Here is a 22,774-nt window from a genome sequence, read left to right as displayed (position 1 = left end):
ATCAACAGAGGCTTGATGCACAGAAACCCAAATCTTCAAACGGCACACTGAAACAGTATTATGAAATGTCCAGGATGTGTTAGATGTGGTATGTGGTGGGTTGTCATCCAGGTAACAGTGATCTCCGGGCAGTGGTGTGGCTATACTCACGGCAGGGCACTGGGCCAGTTTGTCTGCGGCAACCATCTGGACATTGAGGTGCTTAGCCTGGGACTTCCCTCTGGACTTGATGAGCCTCTGCAGAACCTGTGGGACATATGAGCGAGGGGCATGAGAGGCCATCAGCGCCATAACGGAGTAAACTCGATCCCATTAAAGCGTTGTCAACACCCTGGCAAAGTCAATTCCATCACACGGAAGCGTCATCAGCACCGAAACTAAGGCAACTCCAACACATCACAGCATCATCAGCACTGTGAGGAAGTCAACTCCGATGTAGCAGCAACGTGGAAACTTGAACCTAACATCAGCACTAAAGTAGAACTGCGGTTTTACTGGTTCACAGCAGCAGATGTTGATAAAAAGAGGAGTCAAATACACTTGGTTTATCCCATCGAGGTGCAATTCAGACTGCCGACACTTTGATTTAGAGCCGTAATTCACATTCCTTCAGCGATGCCTTCTTTCCCTTTCTATCTTACTCAAATGCCAGCGTTTTTTGAAGGATATTTGAATCATGGGTGTTATTTACACTAAGGCTGAAGGTTAGCGTGATGAATCAGTGGCCCCACTTCACTCTCTCCCATTCAGACGAGCGGAGTGTTTAATAACCCAAACAGGACGCCGTTCAGTTAGAAAAATGCGATATGAGCAGTGACAAGACATCCATACACCACTTGCTCCCCAATGCATCAGGGACATCCATAGACCTCCATAAACCAGTAGAAGACTACTTCCCTACTCAGGAGACTTTCACTTCAGCTCAGTTTACTTCATCAATCTGTCACTCACTGCTCTCACACTGGACCGTTTACACTTGTTCTCCTGGCCTGCATCTACCTTTCCACAATTACACATAATATTACTGTGTGTGATATGGAAGGTTGGCTGAATACATTACTAGAAAATAAAGGTTAGTATTAGAATATGAACCATGTAATACACTAGGGCACACTGTACACTAGTACACTGCATTCAGTTTGACATGTCAAGTTTAAACTACCAAAGTGCATTTTGTGGAATGGAAATGTAAGTTGCCATTTTTTTGCATTGCTTGGCCTCACCTTAGGAGAGGAGATCTTGACGTAGACGATGATAGGAGCCAGGGATGTCTTGCCCAGTTGGGCCGGGTGGTTGATGGTGTCTGCGTCCAGAACCACCAGCTGTAAGGTCCGGGCCAGTTCAAAGATACGCTCTATCTCACTCTGCACTTCAGCTACTAAGAGAGAACGAGAGTGGCAGAGGGAGGGACAGACGAGTCACAGACAGAGAGAGAGAAAAAGCGAGAACGAAAGTCAAACCATAGATCCGTTTCCATTCTGCCATTCAGTTAGGCGGCGGTGAGAGAAGGAGATATTAGCAAGACAATGATTATACTTTTTTTTAAAGTGAAATATTAGCTTTTCCCTCAAAAAAAGGAAATTCTAAAGCTAATTTGACCTTTGTACAAACAAGGATTTTCAACATAAGCAGCTTGACTACTGCTAGACTACTCCAAGATTCATTGGTCAGATTAGGAAGGAAGAGGTTGTGTTTGCTTGGTTGCATCTAGGACACTGTACATTGAATTCATTACATCTGGTTCACAAGCATGTGGACGGCTTGTGTATTGAGTGTATGGTTGATGAAACAGTGAAGCATGTGTTTGTGTCTTTATTCATTTATATATCATAACCGGCATCTATAAAAGACAGTACTGTGCAGCCGTTTTCATCGACCTGGCCAAGGCTTTTGACTCTGTCAATCACCGTAGACTCAACAGAAGACTCAACAGCCTTGGTTTCTAAAATGACTGCCTCGCCTGGTTCACCAACTACTTCTCAGATAGAGTTCAGTGTGTCAAATTGGATGGCCTGTTGTCCGGACCTCAGGCAGTCTCTATGGGGGTACCACAGGGTTCAATTCTCGGGCTGACTCTTTTCTCTGAAAATGTCAACAATGTCGCTCTTGCTGTGAGTGATTTCATGATACACCTCTACGCAGACGACACCATTCTGTATACATCTGGCCCTTCTTTGGACCCTGTGTTAACAAACCTCCAAACGAGCTTCAATGCGATACAACACTGATTCTGTGGCCTCCAAGTGCTCTTAAATGCAAGTAAAACTAAATGCATGCTCATCAGCTGAATCGCTGCCCGCACCCACCCGCCCAACTAGCATCACTACTCTGGACGGTTCTGATTTAGAATATATTGACAACTACAAATACCTAGGTGTCTGGCTAGACTGTAAACTCTCCTTCCAGACACATATTAAGCATCCTCAAATTAAATCTGGAATTGCTTCCTATTTCTCAACAAAGATTCCTTCAACGACGTTGCCAAAACTACCCTCGTAAAACGAACTATCCTACCGATCTTCGACTTCGGCGATGTCATTTACAAAATAGCCTCCAACACTCTACTCAGCAAACTGGACGCAGTCTATCACAGTGCCATCCGTTTTGTCACCAAAGCCCCATATACCAGCCACCACTGCGACCTCAATGCGCTCGTTGGCTGGCCCTCGCTACATATTTGTCGCCAAACCCACTGGCCCCAGGTCATCTATGAGTCTTTGCTAGGTAAATCTCCGCCTTACCTCAGCTCACTGGTCACCATAGCAACACCCACCCGTAGCACGCGCTCCAGCAGGTATATCTCACTGGTCATCCCCAATGCCAAGACCTGGTTTGGCTGCCTTTCCTTCCAATTCTCTGCTGCCAATGACTGGAATTAATTGCAAAATCGCTGAAGTTGGAGACTTATATCTCCCTCACTAACTTGAAGCATCAGCTATCTGAGCAGCTTACCGATCGCTGCAGCTGTACACAGCCAATCTGTAAATAGCCCATGTAACTCCCTACCTCATCCCCACATTGCTTTTATTTACTTTTTTTTGCTCTTTTGCACACCAGTGTTTCTACTTGCACATCGTCATCTGCACATCTATCACTCCAGTGTTAATTTGCTAAATTGTAATTACTTCGCTGCTATGGCCTATTTATTGCCTTGCCTCCTCACTCTGTTTGCACACACTGTATATAGATGTTTCTATTGTGTTATTGACGGCTTTTGTTAGCCCACTTGTAACTTTGTGTTGTTGTTGTTTTTCAAACTGCTTTGTTTTATCTTGGCCAGATTGCAGTTGTAAATGGGAACTTGTTCTCAACTGGCCAACCTGGTTAACCTCTTGAAGCGAGGGGGCACTATTTTTATGTTTGGAAAAATAACGTTCCCAAAGAAATTGCCTATTTCTCAGAACCAGATGCTAGAATAGGCATATAATTGACAGATTATGATAGAAAACACTCTAAAGTTTCCAAAACTGTCAAAATATTGTCTGTGAGTATAACAGAACTGATATTGCAGGCGAAACCCTGAGGAAAATCAAATCAGGAAGTGCCTCTTATTTTGAAACCCTTCTGTTCCTTTGCATGCCTATCCAACATTTAAAGGGATATCAACCAGATTCCTTTTTCTCTGGCTTCCCTAAGGTGTCAACCGTCTTCAGACATAGTTGCAGGCTTTTATTTTGAAAAATGAGCCAGAAAGATAACATCGCGTCAGGTGGTCGCATGAGTTTTGCTCGCGCGACAGAGTTTTGGCTGCCATTGCCTTTCACTCTCCTACTGATAAAGACATTTGCGGTTGATATATTATCGATTATATATTTTAAAAACAACATGAGGATTGATTATAAAAAAAATGTTTGACATGTGTCTGTGGACATTACGGAAACTATTTGGAATTTGTCTGCGTTGTCATGACCGCTCTTTCCTGTGGATTTCTGATATAAAAATAATCTTTATGGAACAAAAGGAACATTTATTGTGTAACTGGGAGTCTCGTGAGTGAAAACATCAGAAGATCATCAAAGGTAAACAATTAATTTGATTGCTTTTCTGATTTTCGTGACCAAGCTACTTGATGCTAAGTATACATAATGTTTTGTCGTGCGATCGATAAACTTACACAAATGCTTGGATTGCTTTCGCTGTAAAGCATATTTTCAAAATCTGACACGACAGGTGGATTAACAAAAGGCTAAGCTGTGTTTTCCTATATTGCACTAATGATTTCATGAATATAAATATTTTTAGTAATATTCATTGAATGTGGTGCTATGCAATTCAGCGGTTGTTGATGACAATTATCCCGTTAATGGGATTGCACAGCCATAACAAGTTAACAGACCTTGAGAAAATCTGAAAGGAAGAATGGGACAAAATCCCCAAATCCAAATGTGCAAAGCTGATACAGGCATACCCAAGACGACTCAAAGCTGTAATCGCCGCCAGAGGCACTTCTACAAAGTGCTGAAAATGATTATTTCATTTTCAATACATTTGCAAACATTTCTAAAAACATGTTTTCACTTTGTCATTATGGGATATTGTGTGTAGATGGGTGAAAAAACAAACATATATTAATCCATTTTGAATTCAGACTGTAACTAAACAAAATGTGGAATAAATCAAGGGGTATGAATACTTTGAAGGCACTGCATCTGGGACTGGGAAATAGTGTGACACCAATCAGACCCCCGAGGGCTGGAGTACCAGATCGAGATGGAATCAACAGACTCGACACAAGATCCAGCATGATCTGATGCAGGGCTCCCCTGGAGAGTTAGCGTCTTGTAGGTGTTTCTCTAACCCTAATCTAGTGCACCTGATTCTAATAACTATTTGATCGATAAGCTACAGGAGGGTAACTCTCCATGAGATCTGAACCTCCACCTAGTCCCCCCCACCCTTTTCTCTTGTGACCTCTCTTCCTCTACTATAGCTGTCTTTAGTGATTGGACTGAGAGAGATGTAAACACAGACAGCCGGCCGCTACGACATTTAACAATGTGTCATTCATTCGCCATTAAATCATCATGTAAAATAAAGTAAATCTTTGTTTCATATTCTTGTTTGTTTGTGCTAAGGACATCCAGTAGGTTAATATGAATAGTACTGATGACTGTATTACAATCATGTTGGTAAGATATTGTAATACTTTCTGTAACTGGTCTCATCACCTGCTGCTTGCATTTCAATAGGTAATTTGTATTTAAATTATACAATTGCCAGAAAGTGAGAATTAATCAGGCTAAGATGCTGCTTCATCAGTCAACAACCATTGTAGTGCAGAACAACATTGCCTTAACACTTGTGATGAGACTCTATTGGAGATATGGCCAAAGAGTAGCTTATACTGACGATCAAGGTAAGAATATACATAGCTAAAAAATTATATTTCTGTTTGATTAAATTGTTGCGGCACTATGCTATGTAATTTGAGCATTGGTTTAAATTGATGCAACAAAATGAACGTTTGTAGTCGATTTGAGCTCATGCCTGCATGTTAGATAGTTAATCTACCTTGAATAATACTGTGAATATTGCTGAGTTAATTTAACAAAAGAAGTATGTTGAGGGTCAATGTTGTCACAACGAGGGAACAAAAGAAGTATGCCGAGGGTCAATGTTGTGACAGCGAGTTAACATAAACTCACGTAAACTCGTACATCACCTTGGTCCGTACAATTGCCCTTATTTTAGCGCACCAAAAACGTAATACTTCCAGATCAACTGTAATGTCAATACCATTGTAAAGCACAATTTCTCCCCTTTCCAACAAAATCAATTACATGACCTAAACTTCTGCATAATTCAAGCAGGCAATGAGCCCTGTCGGGTCTTTTTAAAAATGGCGGGTGGGGAAGCGAAACTAATGTGTGATAGTGAGAAGGAGAGATGTCGTGTGGGAAAATTGCTTTTTTTCACTCGATCTGTCCAACTTATCACCATATCGCCTCTAAAATGTAAATAAAACACTATAAAGAGTTTATATAATGTGTTGTTACATACCTATTTGAAGGTTTGTGTCGAATTTGAATCGGGTTTTTAGAGTGGTGCTAAAGTGATCTTAGAAGTAAACAGCGGCTTTGAGAATGATGATCGCATGCAATGATGACGAAAAAAATGACTAGGTATCCCCCCTTACTCCCGTCACTGTCCATTTCTTGTTTTTAAAGGATGATAGAAGTGCTACACCTGGTGGAGAGAGATTGTAAGAAATAGTTGCTTTATGCGTGCTGTACGTTATGACATGACACGTCAAGATGTAACGGAGGGTCAGTTTTTTTCAACTTTTCTCCAATAATATAGAGCCATTACCATGTCGATCAACGCTTGAATAGAAACCTAGTTCACACCCCCAATTTTGACGTCAACACAGTAACTACAATCCCATTAGTTTTCTTTGTAGCCTTGTTTGAATGTTGCAGTTGCGCACATTTGTACGGTATGGGGTGAGTTTACGTTGACAAGCTAGCCAACTTGTGCCATAGTTGGGCTGCTCAGACGAGATGTGAACCCGATGTCAACTAATTAAACATACAATATCAATAGTGTAGGCTATCTGGCTTGGATTCTATTTTGAATATGGCTTAGATATGTCTGAGAACAAAAATATATTGCACATCAATGTTGTCAAGATATAATGTTAGCTAGTTAATTAATAACTTGTGTAGGTAACTAGCTAGCTAATGTTGCTAAGATACAAGAGTGGCTTGGTTTCAGTTTTACGTCACGGCTCAGTACATAGAACAGATACTGTATATCGTCAATGAGGACCTGCTGCATTTCTCACCTTTCATGGGACTGTATGATTTCTGATCCTGCTTCTGTCTGTCTTATCTTTTCTGTTTCTCCTTCAACCACAATTAAATATTAGCCTGCTAGCCCCCGATGTAATTACTTAGCTTTCCGTCATGAGTTGCTGTAAAAGAGCAGTGAAAATATTGTTTTTAATTACAACATTTCTCGGTTAATCAAATGGAAGGCACTCCCGTCAACTTTCTTGGTCTTTCGAGCGTCACTGTTGACAACTTAGTAGAACTTCTTCAATGTCTTCTTAGAGAATCCCGACGGGAGAATGGTACATTTTATAGATTCTTTAGCAAGAAAAAGCCATCTGCTGACCATTTAAGGAATTGAGTCCTCAACCGGTGGGCCAAATTTCATTCTGTGATATGGAATATTGACAAGCGCAACTATTGGCACGTCTATACTATTGATTGTGTGGAAATTGGAAGAATTATTTTTAAATTGAACCTTTATTTAGGCAAGGCAAGTCTAGGCAAGTCAGTTAAGGCAAGTCAGACTAGGCGAGTCAGTTAAGAAAAAATTCTTATTTATAATGCCGGCCTACCCCAGCCTAACCTATGGGACTGCCACGGCCGGATGTGATTTAGCCTGGATTCGAACCAGAGACTGTAGTGTCGCCTCTTGCACTGAGATGCTGTGCCTTAGACCGCTGTGCCGCTTGGGAGTAACCAGTATTAACTAATACATATATCATGAACAGTCCAGGAAATCTCCCTAGCAACACTTTTTATTACATTTCATTAGCAGCTCAAACAAAGCTTGTGTTTGCCAATCGAGAGCTGCCCGTGACTAAGATACACCCACCTCTTGCCCTATTTGTTTGTGGTCGGAAATTGCGCTGATAGTCCAGATGTGTGTCGGATAATTATAACTCAGCGATTGTCATTAGGCCCATTAAACTTGTAGTCAGAATTGATGTGTACACTGTTGTATGTGTGCGTCTTGGTCTTGGCCACTTATCTCCGCTTTGGAAAAATATTAGTGTTCTCGTGAACCACAACGCAATTTGGAGGGTATACTGCCCATTTCCAAGTTAATTCAAGTCAAGAATTGTCATGCAGCTGACATGCAGTAATGTTAAATAATTATGCAATTGCCTAAAGTTTTCATGCATTGACCTACCCCTACTATTTATTTTGCCAGGACGCCGTACAGGACCGTACTGACTTAGTCCACTTTCACCCCTATATCTATCACCATCAAGTCAGGGTTCAGCGTACAGTCAAAACATCAGTCCCCGAAGTGACAAAATAATTATCCAGTTGCATTGGCTTCAAGTTAAAGCTTTTAGTCAAAAGTGGAGCACAAAGAGTAATGTTTGTGCAGTGTCTTGAGTGTGTCTCAGTGCTAATGTGTCTTTAAAGATGGGCGGGTTAATCCCATAACTACTCTCTTAGAAAAAAAGATTCCACCCCTAACCAAAAAGGTTTATTCTATGGGGACAGCCGAAGAACCGTTTTAGTTTTCTAGATAGCACCTTTTATTCTAAGAGTGTAATGGAGCAACCGGCACACCAGGGATGCATCCCAAATGGCACCGAACTCCCTATTTAGTGCACTACTTTTGACCAGGGCCCATACGACTCTGGTCAAAGGTAGTGCACTATGAAGTGAATAGTGTGCCATTTGGGACAAAACCCATGAGTAACGTTACAGAGCACCACGGCGATCCAACACAAAGATTAGCTACATGGCTTCCGTAGTTTCGTTGGCTCAGTGAGGTCCTGTTTCATTGTTATCGCAGCTTGTTATTCAAGCCTGGTAAAAACAGCTGCGTTCTTGACCTTGTTATCTGGCAGCAGGTATCTAGTCTCTCCTTTCTTTCTCTCTCTTTCGTCCCAAAAGCAAACATTTTTAATCACAGGCCTGGCCAGGTCATTCTTCGCCTTCCAACATCTGTTGGTCTGCATTATAACCATCTCCATGGTCGTGCCCAAATGGCACCCTATTCCCTATATAATGCACTACTTTCGACTAGAGCCCTTTGGGCCATGGTCAAAAGTGGTCCACTATATAGGGAATAGGGTGCCTTTTGGGAAACATCAGAAGACATTCTTTCATCTTTTACTCTTTCCCTTCTCTCTATGCAATGAATTAGTCTCTCTACATACAATGGGCCCTAGAAGAACACAGAGGTTTCCCAGCCTCATACCTCCAAACTTACCAAGGTTGGAGCGTGTGTTGGATCGCTCGATGATGGCGTGTTTACTAGGGTTGTTGAGGACAGAGCGTTTGGCAAGAGAGATGTCTGCAGTGACTCGAGTGATTGATATTCTGATAGGAAGGCAGAGAGAAAATAACTGGTCACCGAGAGACTAGAGTGTGCTCGGATTTCTGAAACAGCCTTATCAATCAAATATTTAACACTTGGGAAAAAGTACAGAATTAGAAACAAAAAGGCATAGCAGCAAAATCACCATCCTTATGGAAGAGGGGAGAGTTTTGTGAATTCTAAGCAAGGTTTGGTAGAAGAGGGAAGAGAGTGGTGAGAGTATGCTTTGTAAAACTCATTGTTGGTTATCAAAAGGGTTGATATAAAACAATGCACAGTATATGCTAATGATCCTATGTTTTGTCAAATAATTTCCCTACTGTGGATGGGAAAGTGGCCAGGCAGCCGGAGAGGAGAGGAGCTGAGGAGAACCCTGCACTGCACTAGGGCCCACTATAGCCTATTAAGGACATGGAGAGGGCCTATTTAAAGTAGCAGCGAGCACACATCTCCAGGCCAAACAAACTTGTTACACACTCCCTCTGCGAAACCTCCAGGGATGACTAAATACCAGCCTATAGGACTCGGGCAGAGCATACTGAACAAGGATACAGAGAGAGAGAGAAAGAGGGCGGGAAGAAAGGAAAGCAGGGACAGCTCAACTTACCTTCCCTCAAATCTGTGTTTCAAAAAGTCAAACAGTGCTTTTTGCATCATATCTGTCACCTGAAACCAAATGGGGCAATAAAAACACAGTGAACATTTTAGAAATCACCATCATGAAAACAGACAATATGTGTGTGTGCATGGGTGGGTGAATCAAAGCAAGCTCTTTGTTGCTGAAACAGGGAGCCCCACAGCACAGATTGCTGTTTCAGTATTGACTGAGGGTACGTCAGCCTTCCCCTTGTAAACAACTGTGATCCTCCTCAGCTTAGTGTGTCCTGTTCTCACCAGGTTCCAGAGACCCCTGCCCCTGTCTGCATCCCACAAATACACAGAGACAAAGCTCAACTCTGTCATTGTATCTACAATGTAAACTAGTAGTAGAAGTGTAGTTAGTGTAAACAGTATGCACGAGTGAGTTGAGTAGTGGTGCTAGTTCAAGTAGAAGGGTGGCAAAATTCCAGTAACTTTTCCAAAATGTCTAGGTTTTCCAGAAATCAGAAGGGAATTAGCAGGACATCCAGAATCCTCCAACCAGGACTTCTGGAAAACCTGGGTAGTTTGGGAACGTTACACATTGGTTTCCTTACTCTGTAAACAGTCTATGGACAAGGTATGACAGCAATCCATCGTTTGGTTTCATTTCCCTGGCAGTTGCTTGCACAAGTCCCATTGAAGTCATGGGACCGATATTAGCATTTTCCAAATCATATATATATAAGTGACTTTGTTGAGCTTCACAATAAATTGTAGTTACTTTCGAATGATTTGGACATGATGTGTGAAAAAAATTATAATATCAGTCCCATGACTTGAATGGGATTTGTTCCACAAATGCTAAAACGTTAATATTTGGAAACAGTGCCCGGGAAACTAAACCACCTCATTGGTTTGCAGTCATACCTTAAAGGGTAAGGAAGGGTAATAAAGGGTTAATGCGTAAGGAAGGGTAGCTGTCATAGCTTAAAGGGTAAGGAAACCAATATATAATTTAAACATTTGGGTGAACTATCCCTTTAACAAGTAGGTCACATTCCACTGCTTAGACATTGCATGCATCAACCAATGGTTTCGTGCCTCGTCATCAACTGTGTCATTGACTGATTGACTTGCTATAACATATGATGTGGTTAGCTGATAGGTAATATGCCTATCCAGGTGATGTAAGATCTGGCAGCATAAGTAGTGGAATGCGACCGTTGTGATCTAAATAGAATGTCCTTGTGAGTGTAGTAGTGGTAGTGTCAGTAATAATCCCTTACAAAAACTTTACAGCAATTTATAACAATTATGTTACCTCGTAGCCCTTCAGTGACGGTCCAACCAGGACCACAGGTCGCATGGAAGGCACAACGTCGTATGGAGGAATGTGTTCCGTCTGCCCAACGAGAGAAAATAAACCATCAGCTTCACATCCTGGGAGATTATTATACATGGGATGCATCCCAAATGGCAACCTATTCCCTACACAGTGCAGGGCCCTGGTAAAAAAGTAGTGCACTCAATAGGGAATAGGGTAGCATTAAGGTACGCATACACAGAATTACACACTACGTCCAGCAGGGAACAGCAAAGCACAACCCATTAGACAAGGGTTTCCCAAACTCAGTCCTGGGGCCCCCCTGGGAGCCAGTTTTGGTTTTGCCCAGCAAAACTAACTCATCATCAAGCTTTGATTATATGAATCAGCTGTGTAGTGCTAGGGCAAATAAGTAAACGTGCATCCGGGAGAGGGGCAGGACCCAGTTTGGGAAGCCCTGCACTAGACCATTTAATAGAACTGAAATGAACTATGAAATTAGTTGTCCTAATTGCGAGTCCCAGTTTACACTCAACACACAAGGATGCCAGCTAGAATGTTCGGACCCATAGAGATAGGGGTGTTCTGTTATCAAAAGTAACAAATGATACCGAATTATATCACACACTGAACAAATATTAAGATAATCTGTTAGTATTTTCTCTTAGAATACAACATTCTTATCTTCACCCAACCCCTAAATGAATTGACAAGAAGCTTCACATGAACAACAATCAATCAATGTGTGGAAATCAAGGTATACAGTGGCTTGCGAAAGTATTCACCCCCCCTTGGTATTTTTCCTACTTTGCTGCCTTACTACCTGGAATTAAAATCAATTTGGGTGGGGGGTTGTATCATTTGATTTACACAACATGCCTACCACTTTGAAGATGCAAAATACGTTTTATTGTGAAAAAACAAACAAGAAAAAGGCAAAAAACTCAAAACTTGTGAGTGTACATAATTGGATTGAGGTCTGGGCTTTGACTAGGCCATTCCAAGACGTTTAAATGTTTCCCCTTAAACCGCTCGAGTGTTCTGCCCCTGAACAGGCAGTTAACCCACTGTCCCTAGGCCGTTATTGGAAATAACAACTTGGTCTAAACTGACTTGCATAATTAAAATAAAGGTGAAATTAAATTCCTTCAAATCTGACCAATTTCCCAGTCCCTGCCGATGAAAAACATCCCCGTATGATGCTGCCACCACCATGCTTCACTGTGAGGATGGTGTTCTTGGAGTGATGTAAGGTGCTGGGTTTGCGGCAGACATAGCATTTTCTTTGATGGCCAAAAAGCTCAATTTTAGTCTTATCTGACCAGAGTACCGTTTTCCATATGTTTGGGGGGTCTCCCACATGCCTTCTGACAAACACCAAACATGTTTGCTTATTTTTTTCTTTGAGCAATGGCTTTTTTTCTGGCCACTCTTCCATAAAGCCCAGCTCTGTGGAGTGTACGGTTTAAAGTGGTTCTATGGACAGATACTCCAATCTCCACTGTGCAGCTCCTTCAGGGTTATCTTTGGTCTCTTTGTTGCCTCTGATTAATGCCCTCCTTGCCTGGTCCATGAGTTTTGGTGGGCGGCCCTCTCTTGGCAGGTTTGTTGTGGTGCCATATTCTTTCTATTTTTTAATAATGGATTTAATGGTGCTCCGTGGGATGTTCAAAGTTTCTGATATTTTTTCATAACCCAACCCTGATCTGTACTTCTCCACAACCTCCAAAACCCTGCTCCTGTTTGGTGAGCTCCTTGGTCTTTATGGTGCCACCCCTTGCTTAGGGATGTTGCAGACTCTGGGGTCTTTCAGAACAGGTGTATATATACTGAGATTATGTGACAGATCATGTGACACTTAGATTGCACACAGATGTCACTTCTGAAGGTAATTGGTTGCACCAGATCTTATTTAGGGGCTTCATAGAAAAAGGGGTGAATACATATGCACGCACCACTCTTCTGTTTTTATTTTTTTCCATTTCACTTCACCAATTTGGACTATTTTGTGTGTGTCCATTACTTGAAATCCAAATATAATCAATTTAAATTACAGGTTTTAATGCAACAAAATTGGAAAAACGCCAAGGGGGGTGAATACTTTTGCAAGGCACTGTACTTGTGTTGAGTGTGGAGACAGCAGAATCTCTAATTTCACAATTCTTATCTACTCAAAGGGGAATGTCAGTAGAGGAACGTGTTAGACAGAACAGGGATAATCACAACAGAAGGCTAGAAATGCAAACGGGAGAGGAGCAGACTAGCAGAATAAAAAACACCCAGTCACACAGCAACAGAGTAGGAGCTCAGTGTATCTCAGTGACAGCTTCAGAGGGACCGTCTGTGTGTGTGTGTGACAGCGAGGCAGTAGACCTCTAATGCCACATCTGCGTGTGCTGTCACAGTGGTGTGACAGTGCAGTGTGAGGAACACTCCGACAAAAACTGACAGACAGACACGCCATTGCTTTGCAGGGAAATGAAAGCAGAGCGAGCAAGCGAGAGAGAGAGAGGCAGACGTTGCACTGAGTCGGTTTGTCACACTTCTACCTCCTCTTCTGTGCAAAATGAATGGACAATAACGTTTTCAAATGTAATCTAATCTTCTTTCACGACTCTGTATTACTGCTACACTGAACAACACTGAACAAAAATATATACGCAATTTCAAATAGTTACAGTTCATACAAGGAAATCGGTCAATTCAAATAAATTAATGAGGCCCTAATCTATTGATTTCACATGACTGTTAATACAGATATGCATCTGTTGGTCACAGAAACCTTTAAAAAAGGTAGAGCGTGGATCAAACCAGTCAGTATCAGATGTGACCACCATTTGCCTCATGCTGCGTGACAAATCTCCTTCATATAGAGTTGATCAGGCTGTTAAATGTGGCCTGTGGAATGGTGTCCCACTCCTCTTCAATGGCTGTGTGAAGTTGCTAGATATTGTCTGGAATTGGAACATGCTGTCGTACACGTCAATCCAGAGCATCCCAAACATGCTCAATGAGTGACATATCTGGTGAGTATGCAGGCCATTGAAGAACTGGGATATTTTCAGCTTCCAGGAATTGTGTGTACAGATCCTTGCGACATGGGGCAGTGCATTATCGTGCTGAAACATGAGGTGATGGTGGTGGATGAATGGCAGACAATGGGCCTCAGGATCTCGTCACAGTATCTCTGTGCATTCAAATTGCCATTGATAAAATGCAATTGTGTTTGTTGTTCATAGCTCATGCCTGCCCATACCATAACCCCAGCGCCACTACTCTGTTCACAATGTTGACATCAGCAAATCACTCGCCCACACGACGCCATCTGCCCGGTACAGTTGAAACTGGGATTCATCCGATTCTCCAGAGTTCCAGTGGCCATGGAAGGTGAGCATTTGCACACTGAAGTCTGTTACAACTCCGAACTGCAGTCAGGTCAAGACCCTTTCCTGAGACGGATTCTGACAGTTTGTGCAGTAATTCTTTGTTTGTACGTCATCAGCTGTCTGGGTGGTTGGTCTCAGATAACCGCTCCTCTCCATCGCTTTCCCTCTCTCCATCTCTTTCCCTCTGTTCCTCTCTCCATCTCATTCCCCCTCTCCATCTCTTTTCCTCTTTTACTCTCTCCATCTCTTTTCCTCTTCCTCTCTCGATCTCTTTCCTATTTTACTCTCTCCATCTCAGTCCCTCTCTCCATCTCTTTTCCTCTCTCCATCTCTTTTCCTCTCGCCATCTCTTTCTCTCTCTCTCTCCCACTATCTGTCTCTCTCACTTTCATTTTTCCTCTGCTGCCGTCACTGGCGGTCCCTGAGGAACTCTTGTTACATCCGAGTGGGGAAAGTGCTCCTAGATGCGGGCTAAAGCTGACCACGTCTGGAGAACCACCGGTCACTGTAGTCACAGAGATTTTAGGCCATATTTTCTTGGCCTCGACTACAGGGTTATTGTTACAAAAGAAAATGCATGCTGCTAGATGATTGAAAATGGTGGCTATTGTCGCCATAGTTGTTGTATGGTCTTAGAAAGGACATTAGGCTGTACCTCTGTATCCATTTGGTATGCTGATTATTGTGAAAAAAAAAATGTTTTAAAGAAAGGATGGAGATGACGTTGGGTTTTGACAGGATTTGCTCCATGTCAAGACACGGAGTGCACACCTAGACTGAGAACGCTTGTGTTTTGTTATGTGTATAAGGTATGCCTACACACACATCCCATCATGTGCCAAGAAAGCCCTGACGGGATATTCCTAACTCCTTTGGAATGCTGTATTAAACGTAGCAGTGCTTTACATAAGAATAGATTTACGTAAGTCGTTTCATAATAAGACAAACACAAGAAAAGTTGCTGTATTTGTTCTAAAATAGGTCACACTTGATTCATGCTGCTGTATGATAAACACAACCAAACCAACAAGAGGACAGCAATCGCTGTTACTGTGGATATACACTTCTGGTTTAAGAGCTGGATACGCTGAGTTCCCACTAAATCTGCATCACACACGTACACACGCACACACAGAGACCACAGCGACGACCGTGAGTAAGAGGGGAGTCAAGAATGACCACAACCACTGCAGAGAAATCACAGAGGCACATCCCCCAGACCCCCAAGGCCCTGCTGGGGGTTTGGTGTGTGCTGCATGCTAACTTAACTTACCGACTTCTGCTTCTGCTTAGCTACAGCCCAGATGGAAGAGGAGAGAGAAAGAGCGTTAAGAAACAGGCAACATGCTAATGGCTCAAACGCCAAGCGGGGGGGGGGAGGAGACAAGGACTGCGGCAGTAAGACACGTAGGATAAACAGAACGGACAGACAAACAGATTTTGGACAGAGTGATGCTGAGCAGCCACAGTCAGGAAGTTGTCATGGGTAGCCGGACGGATGGACGGAGAGAGGAGATACAGGTCGAGAAGGAATACCAGCGTACTGCCATGTTTACCTTCTTAAAGAAGGGCATTCGTTTGTCTTTGGCTAGGGTGGGTGACATGACAGTGTTTGGCTGACTGACTTTAGGGGAGCGAAGGTGGACTGGAAGCTCATTGTCCTCGGGGTCTAAGCCTGTGGCGTCTATGTCAACGGCTATGCACACAGACATACAAGGCCACCGTCACACAGAAGCAATACACCGAAAGGCTACAGAGGTAACAATGAACACCTAACACTGAACAGATACACAGGTTATTCCAGCACATATAAAAACTATACAAACCATAAACGCGCCATAGCCAACTATGGTCATACTATGGTTTGACTATTCAGAAAAAGAGCACTGACAGTAACCAATAGCACATAAGTTAAGCAAACATTTAAGGCCACAGTAAAACAAAAATACCATTCTAACATTTTTACAATGGGCCTACATCCTGTTGATTTAACTACTGATTGGTCAAATTTCCTGACGTGTACTAATGACAGGTCAGCAGTAAAGTCAAAATAATGACCTTACTAATAAAACTTACCATCGTCTTCTATTTCTGTCCCCCTTCATACTCAAGCCCTCTTAGAGGTTGATGGAAGTTTGATAATACTTAAGTGTTAAGAGTGAGTAAAGAGTTTGTGTTAGGGAAACACATGTCGACCACTGTCAAAACCCTGCTCCAAAACCCTGCTCCAATGTCCTTTACTCACCAGATGAAGGGGGGGTGGATTTCCGCGAGTTAGGAACCACTTCACCTAAACTGGTAGAGGAGTTTGCTCCCGATTTACTGCGAAGATAAATCATTCATATCAGTATATCATTCATATCAGCATATTTGAGGTGTTGCTAGTTGATAGTGTGGGATATCTCAAGCGGGGCTTGACATTAACTTTGTTTAGCCACTTGTCTTTCGGGACAAATAGGACAGATTTTTGACTTGTCCGAAAGCTGAAGTCACTTGTATGGTCTTTAATACCATGGGCCAAACAGTGACTGAAAATGGTGTTCTATGATGCAAGGAACCACTTCACAATATACATGCGTTATTGTCACTGGTATGGAATGGATGGCTGCTGGTTTCTGATCCCATGTATTATATCTCCTGCCGTTGTGGCCTTGAGCAAGGCACTTAACCCCCCCACAAAATAAAATACTTCACTGATAGGCTACTGTATAAAAACACATGTGGTCTGTTATCTGGAGAGCTGCTGGGTGTGCTGACTGTTGAACAAACCCTGCTCAAACACACCAGAGTCAGCTTATCAAGGTCCTGTTGAGCAGCCGATTTTTGACTATGTGGTGTGTTCATGCAGGGCTGGAGCAAAAGCCAAAAGTAGCTCTCCTGGACTTTCCAGGAGGAAGGTTGGCCACCCTGAAACATTACAATTATCAACCAAATATATATATCCTTCCTACTCACTCACCCAAGGATCAAATGGCTAAGGTCGGTGAGGTAGCGAACTAAGATGTTTTTCTATTTGTAAGGCTAACATATTCAGTGTTCAGGCCAGGGAGATATTGACAGCACAGGAGTTAGGCTACTTGTCAATTAGGCTGTTCTTTAAAAAAAATACTTTGTCAGAATTACATGGCTGGTATTGAATAGAGGCGAATCCTAGACAATTTTGAGCGCTTGAGAGACTGTTTTACAACTGGGGTATGCAGCATTGGTTTCATCAACTGCACACCTACAAAGTATGTGGACACTTGTGCATCGAATATCTCATTCCAAAATTATGGGAATTAATATGGAGTTGGTCCCCCTTTGCTGCTATAACAGCCTCCACTCTTCTGGGCAGGCTGTCCACAGATGTTGGAACATTGTTGCGGGGACTTGCTTCCGTTCAGCCACAGGAGCATTAGTGAGGTCGGGCACTGATGTTGGGGGATTAGGCCTGGTTCACAGTTGGCATTCCACTTCATCCCGATGGGGTTGAGGTCAGGGCTCTGTGCAGGCCAGTCTAGTTCTTCGACATCGATCTTGACAAACCATTTCTGTATGGACCTCACTTTGTGCACGGGGGCATTGTCATGCTGAAACAGGAAAGGGCCCTCCCCAAACTGTTGCCACAAAGTAGGAAGCACAGAATCATGTAAAATATAATTGTATGCTTTAGCATTAAGATTTCCCTTCACTGGAACTAAGGGGCCTAGCCTGAACCATGAAAAACAGCCCCAGACCATTATTTATCCTCCACCAAACTTTACAGTTGGCACTATGCATTGCGACAGGTAGCGTTCTCCTGGCATCCACCAAACCCAGATTCGTCCACTGGACTGCCAGATGGTGAAGCGTGGTTCATCACTCCAGAGAACGTGTTTCTAATGGCGGAAAGCTTTACACCACTCCAACCGACGCTTGGCATTGAGCATGTCGATTTTAGGCATGTGTGCGAATGCTCGGCCATGGAAACCCATTTCATGAAGCTTCCGACGAACAGTTCTTGTGCTGACGTTGCTTCCAGAGGCCGTTTGGAGCTCGGAAGTGAGTGTTGCAACCGAGAAGAGACGATTTTCATGCACTACGCACATCAGCCTCAGCAGTCCACTCAGTGAGCTTGCGTGGCCTACCACTTCGCGACTGATCCATTGTTGCTCCTAGATGTTTCCACTTCACAATGTCAGCACTTACAGTTGACCAGGGCAGCTCTAGCAGGGCATAAATTTGACCAACTGACTTGTTGGAAAGGTGGCATCCTATGTCGGTGCCATGTTGAAAGTCACTGAGCTCTTCAGTACTGGCCATTCTACTGCCAATGTTTGTCTATGGAGATTGCATGGCGTTGTGCTCATTGTATACACCTGTCAGCAACGGGTGTGGCTGAAATAGCCAAATCCACTCATTTGAAGGGGTGTCCACATGCTTTTGGCCATGTAGTGTCTATCAACTGCGTGTTGGCCATTTGCGGTTATAGCCAAGATTTTAGGACATTGGACATGACAATGACAAATACATTCCAGTAGCGAAATAGTTTGTCTGTTATTTTACCTGCTGCGCAATGTCTCTCACTCTCCTTCTCATTCGGCAATGGCCCACTGGTAAACAGGTGATGCACACACCATGACTTTTCCAGGACTTCAGTGCTGACCAAAAATTTGCTATAACTGTGCAAATAACTCTCTAACTAACAATGAATATCAATAAATGTGCAAATGCAGCTAGGCTCACTTTTATCTAAAAAAAACCGCATCTGGCGACTGCATGATTGAAATACCGCTCGGGCCTGTCAGAGCAGGCCTACAATAATTATACCCCAACGCGCTCTGCAGAGGTTGGGAGGTAAGTGTGTAATTTACCTCCCAATCTCTGATACAATTCTCATAGAAGTAGCTTGTTTGATATTGTGATTTTTGCATGATTCTTCTGCACTTGTTCATGCGGACAATTGAATCGATAACCTGCTTGTCAGGCAATTACTGACAAGTGAAGTATTTTATTACCCGGGCAAGCGGACAAGCATTAATGTCAAGTCCTGTCAAGTGTTGGCTCCATGGCAGCATCATGATTGGGTGAGGTGCATGTTCGTTTCGGTGATGATTTCAATGAGCGAGGGGGCTGGTAGCTACCTGGAGTGGAACTTGCCCTGTTTGGCTCTCTGCTCGTGTTGTACCCGAGTGTTCTCGATCTTCACAGGACTGGGGATGAAACCGATTTCACAGCCTTCCTTCACCAGACGACCTATCCACCAGTCATTATTAAATTTCTACAACAGTGGGACAGATGTAAGACAGATCAGCCTTCTCCTTTTGCTCATCATCACCAACATCATTGTTATTGTCGTCATGGTTATCTTCATCATTGTTGTCATCATCATCATCATCATCATCACCACCTTTATCATAATCATATTTAACCTCACCCTCCTCCTCATCGTCATCATTGTTATCGCCATCATCATAATCATCATCATCATCCTTCTCCACCACATCATCATGTGATATTACTGTGACCCCTGACCTCTTTGACGTGGAGGAAGTCTTTAGCCTCAAAGGAGATGGCCATGCCCGGCACGGGGACGCCATCATCATTGGTGGCGCAGTAGTTGACATTTGTGCGGACAGCAAATGCAACTGGTTTAGTCTGCCAAAGGAAGAAAAGGAAGGGGTTAAAAGTTTTTGTTCTACAAGAAATAATACTTATGGGTGTGAATCTTTAAACATTCAAACGATTCAAGTAAATTGGGATTCTTAACTTTATGAAAAATCCCTAACTGAAAAATGATGTTAGTGGGTCAATTTGTGGGTAATAGTGGGTCGAGTTCCTCAACAACTAAGAGCGTTGAAGTGCGAGGCTACACTTCTCTGCTGTTTGGGGCCCTGGCTACCAAGCTAAAGCGAACCCGTGCACATGCGCACATTATATTCTTCAATTATTAAGGGGTACATATCATTATTTTATAAGTCACTAAATGGATGTAACAACTACAGATTGAGTTATTCAGAATGTGTCTGACTCCAACAACAAATACAATCATTGCACCCTATGCAAGTTAGTTACGGTACATTGAATATTGAGCGATGACTTGGTCACAGGTGACTGTGTGAGAAAGAAGTGTTGCATCTCGCTCATGTCAATATCCTAGCCTACTAATTGTGGTTGCGAGACATTGCAAGCAAAGAAATGAGAAGATACAGCATTCAGATACAGATAGGCATAGTGCACAGGTTCAGACTGCCTGTCTGTGGGCCGACCTGCCTATACTGTGCTCGCTCTCCGTCCCTCGCTAGCTTGCTATGAAAGTTGCAAGTGTTTGCGTTCTCAGAAGTACGACAACTAATCAGTCTCCTCAGTTCCAAAAACGACTGAATCTTAGGAGTCGATTCCTAGCGGAATCCAATCTTAACAATTGGAAATGGGAGTCAACACCAGAAGTCAATGTGCAAGGAGTTGAGGAATTAATTATAGAAAAGAAGGGTGATCCTAAACTTGTGAATACCAGTGCTGGACAAAAAAGTTATACTGAGATATAAACTAGAAATTAGAGGACTGTACACATCATTTTGCTGCTCTGCAGTGCTTTAGTACACAACATTCCCACTTCACATAAGTCTTCATCAGGAGACAAAGCTGAACTCCACTGAATCGGGAGACAGCAGCATTCGTTCCCTGAATGTAATTATACGTGATGTTTTTTTATAGCTGAGAAGAGAGTTGTGCTATTCGCGGGGCTATTTTCTCCCCCATTGTGTGAGGTGTAAAAATAACTGCAGTCAGAGATGCTGCCTGGCAGGCAGGTTGTGACTCACAGGCACACTCACTTCTTTCTTTATCAATGACCATGCTGATGTGCTTGATTACGTTCCAAATGACACCCTATTCCCTATGTAGTGCGCTACTTTTGACGAGAGTCTGGTCAAACGTAGTGCACTAGATAGAGTGCCATTTGGGATGTATAGATTCTCTGCCCCATCCTCTACCACCCTGCTATAGGCTACACAGCCTGGATGACAATCAATTGGAGGAAAGCAACACAACATGAGTTAGTGGCATAACCAACATACTGTATGAGCAAAAAGATCAACTAGGGTTGGAGCCTTGGAGCGATTGGACAGTTTCATAAATAAGCTTTGTTTTTGTCTTGTGTTTCCTTCTGACTAACAATGAGCCATCTGTACTTGTGCAAATGATCGGTAAATATAATCGGTACAATGGCTGGATCAATGTGTCCCAACATGAAATCATTTATGACTTTTCCACCTCTGGGACAGCCATTCATCCAGGGTGTGTCCCAAATGACACCCTATTCCCGTTTTTAGTGCACTTCTTTTGATCAGGGCTCATAGGGCCAAACGTATAGAGAATAGGGTCGAGATTTGGGATCTGAATAAAACAAACGGAATAAAATGTTTTCCCTCCCAGGACCTGACATAACCTCTTTAAGACAGAGATATCGATCCGATGCAAGAGAATGCAACGAGGTCAAATCCCCCCCCCCCCCCCAAAAAAAAACAACGTTCTAACAGACAGGAGGGAGCAACAAGTCAGGCAAATCCACCCCCACCGTAGTAAGGCATCACACTTTCTGCAAAAATGAATTTAGAACATAAAGGATTTTTTAAAAATAGGTCACTGACAACAGTATAGAGACGGAGGAACAAATCGTAACCTGACCGTGGCCTTAAAGAATATCCTTTTTTATAACTTGTTTCGAGAAAGACATGAAATGTTATGGGATATTATAGTAATCTGTGCTGAGTCTGGCCGTGGCAACGGTAGCGGCAGTTGGTAACATGGACATGGCCCTATCCGGATGACATTTCCTCTGCCTGTGAAAGCATGACAAGCCCCTCGGCCACTGGCGGTCGACGGAGAGCCAAGCCAAATGCACAATGATTACAACCCACATTCATCTCCACTGGCCCTTTTGCTAAATGTTTACCTGAAGATGAAAGAGAGAGGGAAGGGGAGCTGGAGTGGGAAATGGATGGCTTAGCCTACCACTAGTAAAGAAATTATAATATCAGAGAGTCATACAGCATAAACCCAATGTGAAACCTTGAAAAATGCTATGCAAACACCAAAGGAATGATAAAGCTAAATCTGACTGGCCATTGTGCAATTTGGGAAAAGTCCAGAAGGGCTGGTCAATCTTTAGCACAGTGCAACTGACTAAATTGTGTTTTTTGCATAGAATGATCATTATTTTGCTAATTATTGGGGCCTGCGTGGTGTGTACAGACGTTGGATCATAATTTGAACCAGTTTGCAAAAGCAGGAAAATAATCCTGCATCAACAGGAAATGTGAATTATTATGTGGATTATAATTAATGGACATTTTTGCGAGGGTGGATACATTTTTCATAAGGGAAAGGGGAGAGTCTGAACTTCCAAAGTGGAAATTACAAACTTCAGAAGCCGTTTTAAGCCTCAAAT

At 42.8% G+C, this 22,774-nt stretch overlaps 1 protein-coding gene across 7 annotated transcripts in view; it reads right to left on the bottom strand.

Annotated features, from left to right (window-relative positions):
• The window catches only part of LOC135522580 (voltage-dependent L-type calcium channel subunit beta-2-like), a 139,227-nt gene that overhangs the window by 5,371 nt on the left and 111,082 nt on the right, over positions 1-22,774 (bottom strand). For 3 of the 7 annotated variants that reach the window (XM_064948978.1, XM_064948976.1, XM_064948981.1), the window contains 9 exons: positions 19,858-19,980; positions 19,467-19,603; positions 16,610-16,686; positions 15,921-16,060; positions 10,976-11,056; positions 9,680-9,738; positions 8,965-9,074; positions 1,224-1,378; positions 151-246 (listed from right to left, as the gene is read on the bottom strand). In XM_064948978.1, the coding sequence (XP_064805050.1) occupies positions 151-246; positions 1,224-1,378; positions 8,965-9,074; positions 9,680-9,738; positions 10,976-11,056; positions 15,921-16,060; positions 16,610-16,686; positions 19,467-19,603; positions 19,858-19,980 (978 nt within the window). Of the gene's footprint in view, positions 1-150; positions 247-1,223; positions 1,379-8,964; positions 9,075-9,679; positions 9,739-10,975; positions 11,057-15,637; positions 15,658-15,920; positions 16,061-16,609; positions 16,687-19,466; positions 19,604-19,759; positions 19,981-22,774 lie in introns of those variants that run through there. The other 4 variants (XM_064948977.1, XM_064948980.1, XM_064948979.1 and 1 more) reach the window with 4 other exon arrangements.

Source organism: Oncorhynchus masou, chromosome 30, assembly GCF_036934945.1.
Source record: "Oncorhynchus masou masou isolate Uvic2021 chromosome 30, UVic_Omas_1.1, whole genome shotgun sequence".
Lineage (NCBI taxonomy): Eukaryota > Metazoa > Chordata > Actinopteri > Salmoniformes > Salmonidae > Oncorhynchus > Oncorhynchus masou.
This window is presented reverse-complemented; position numbering and strand designations above follow the sequence as displayed.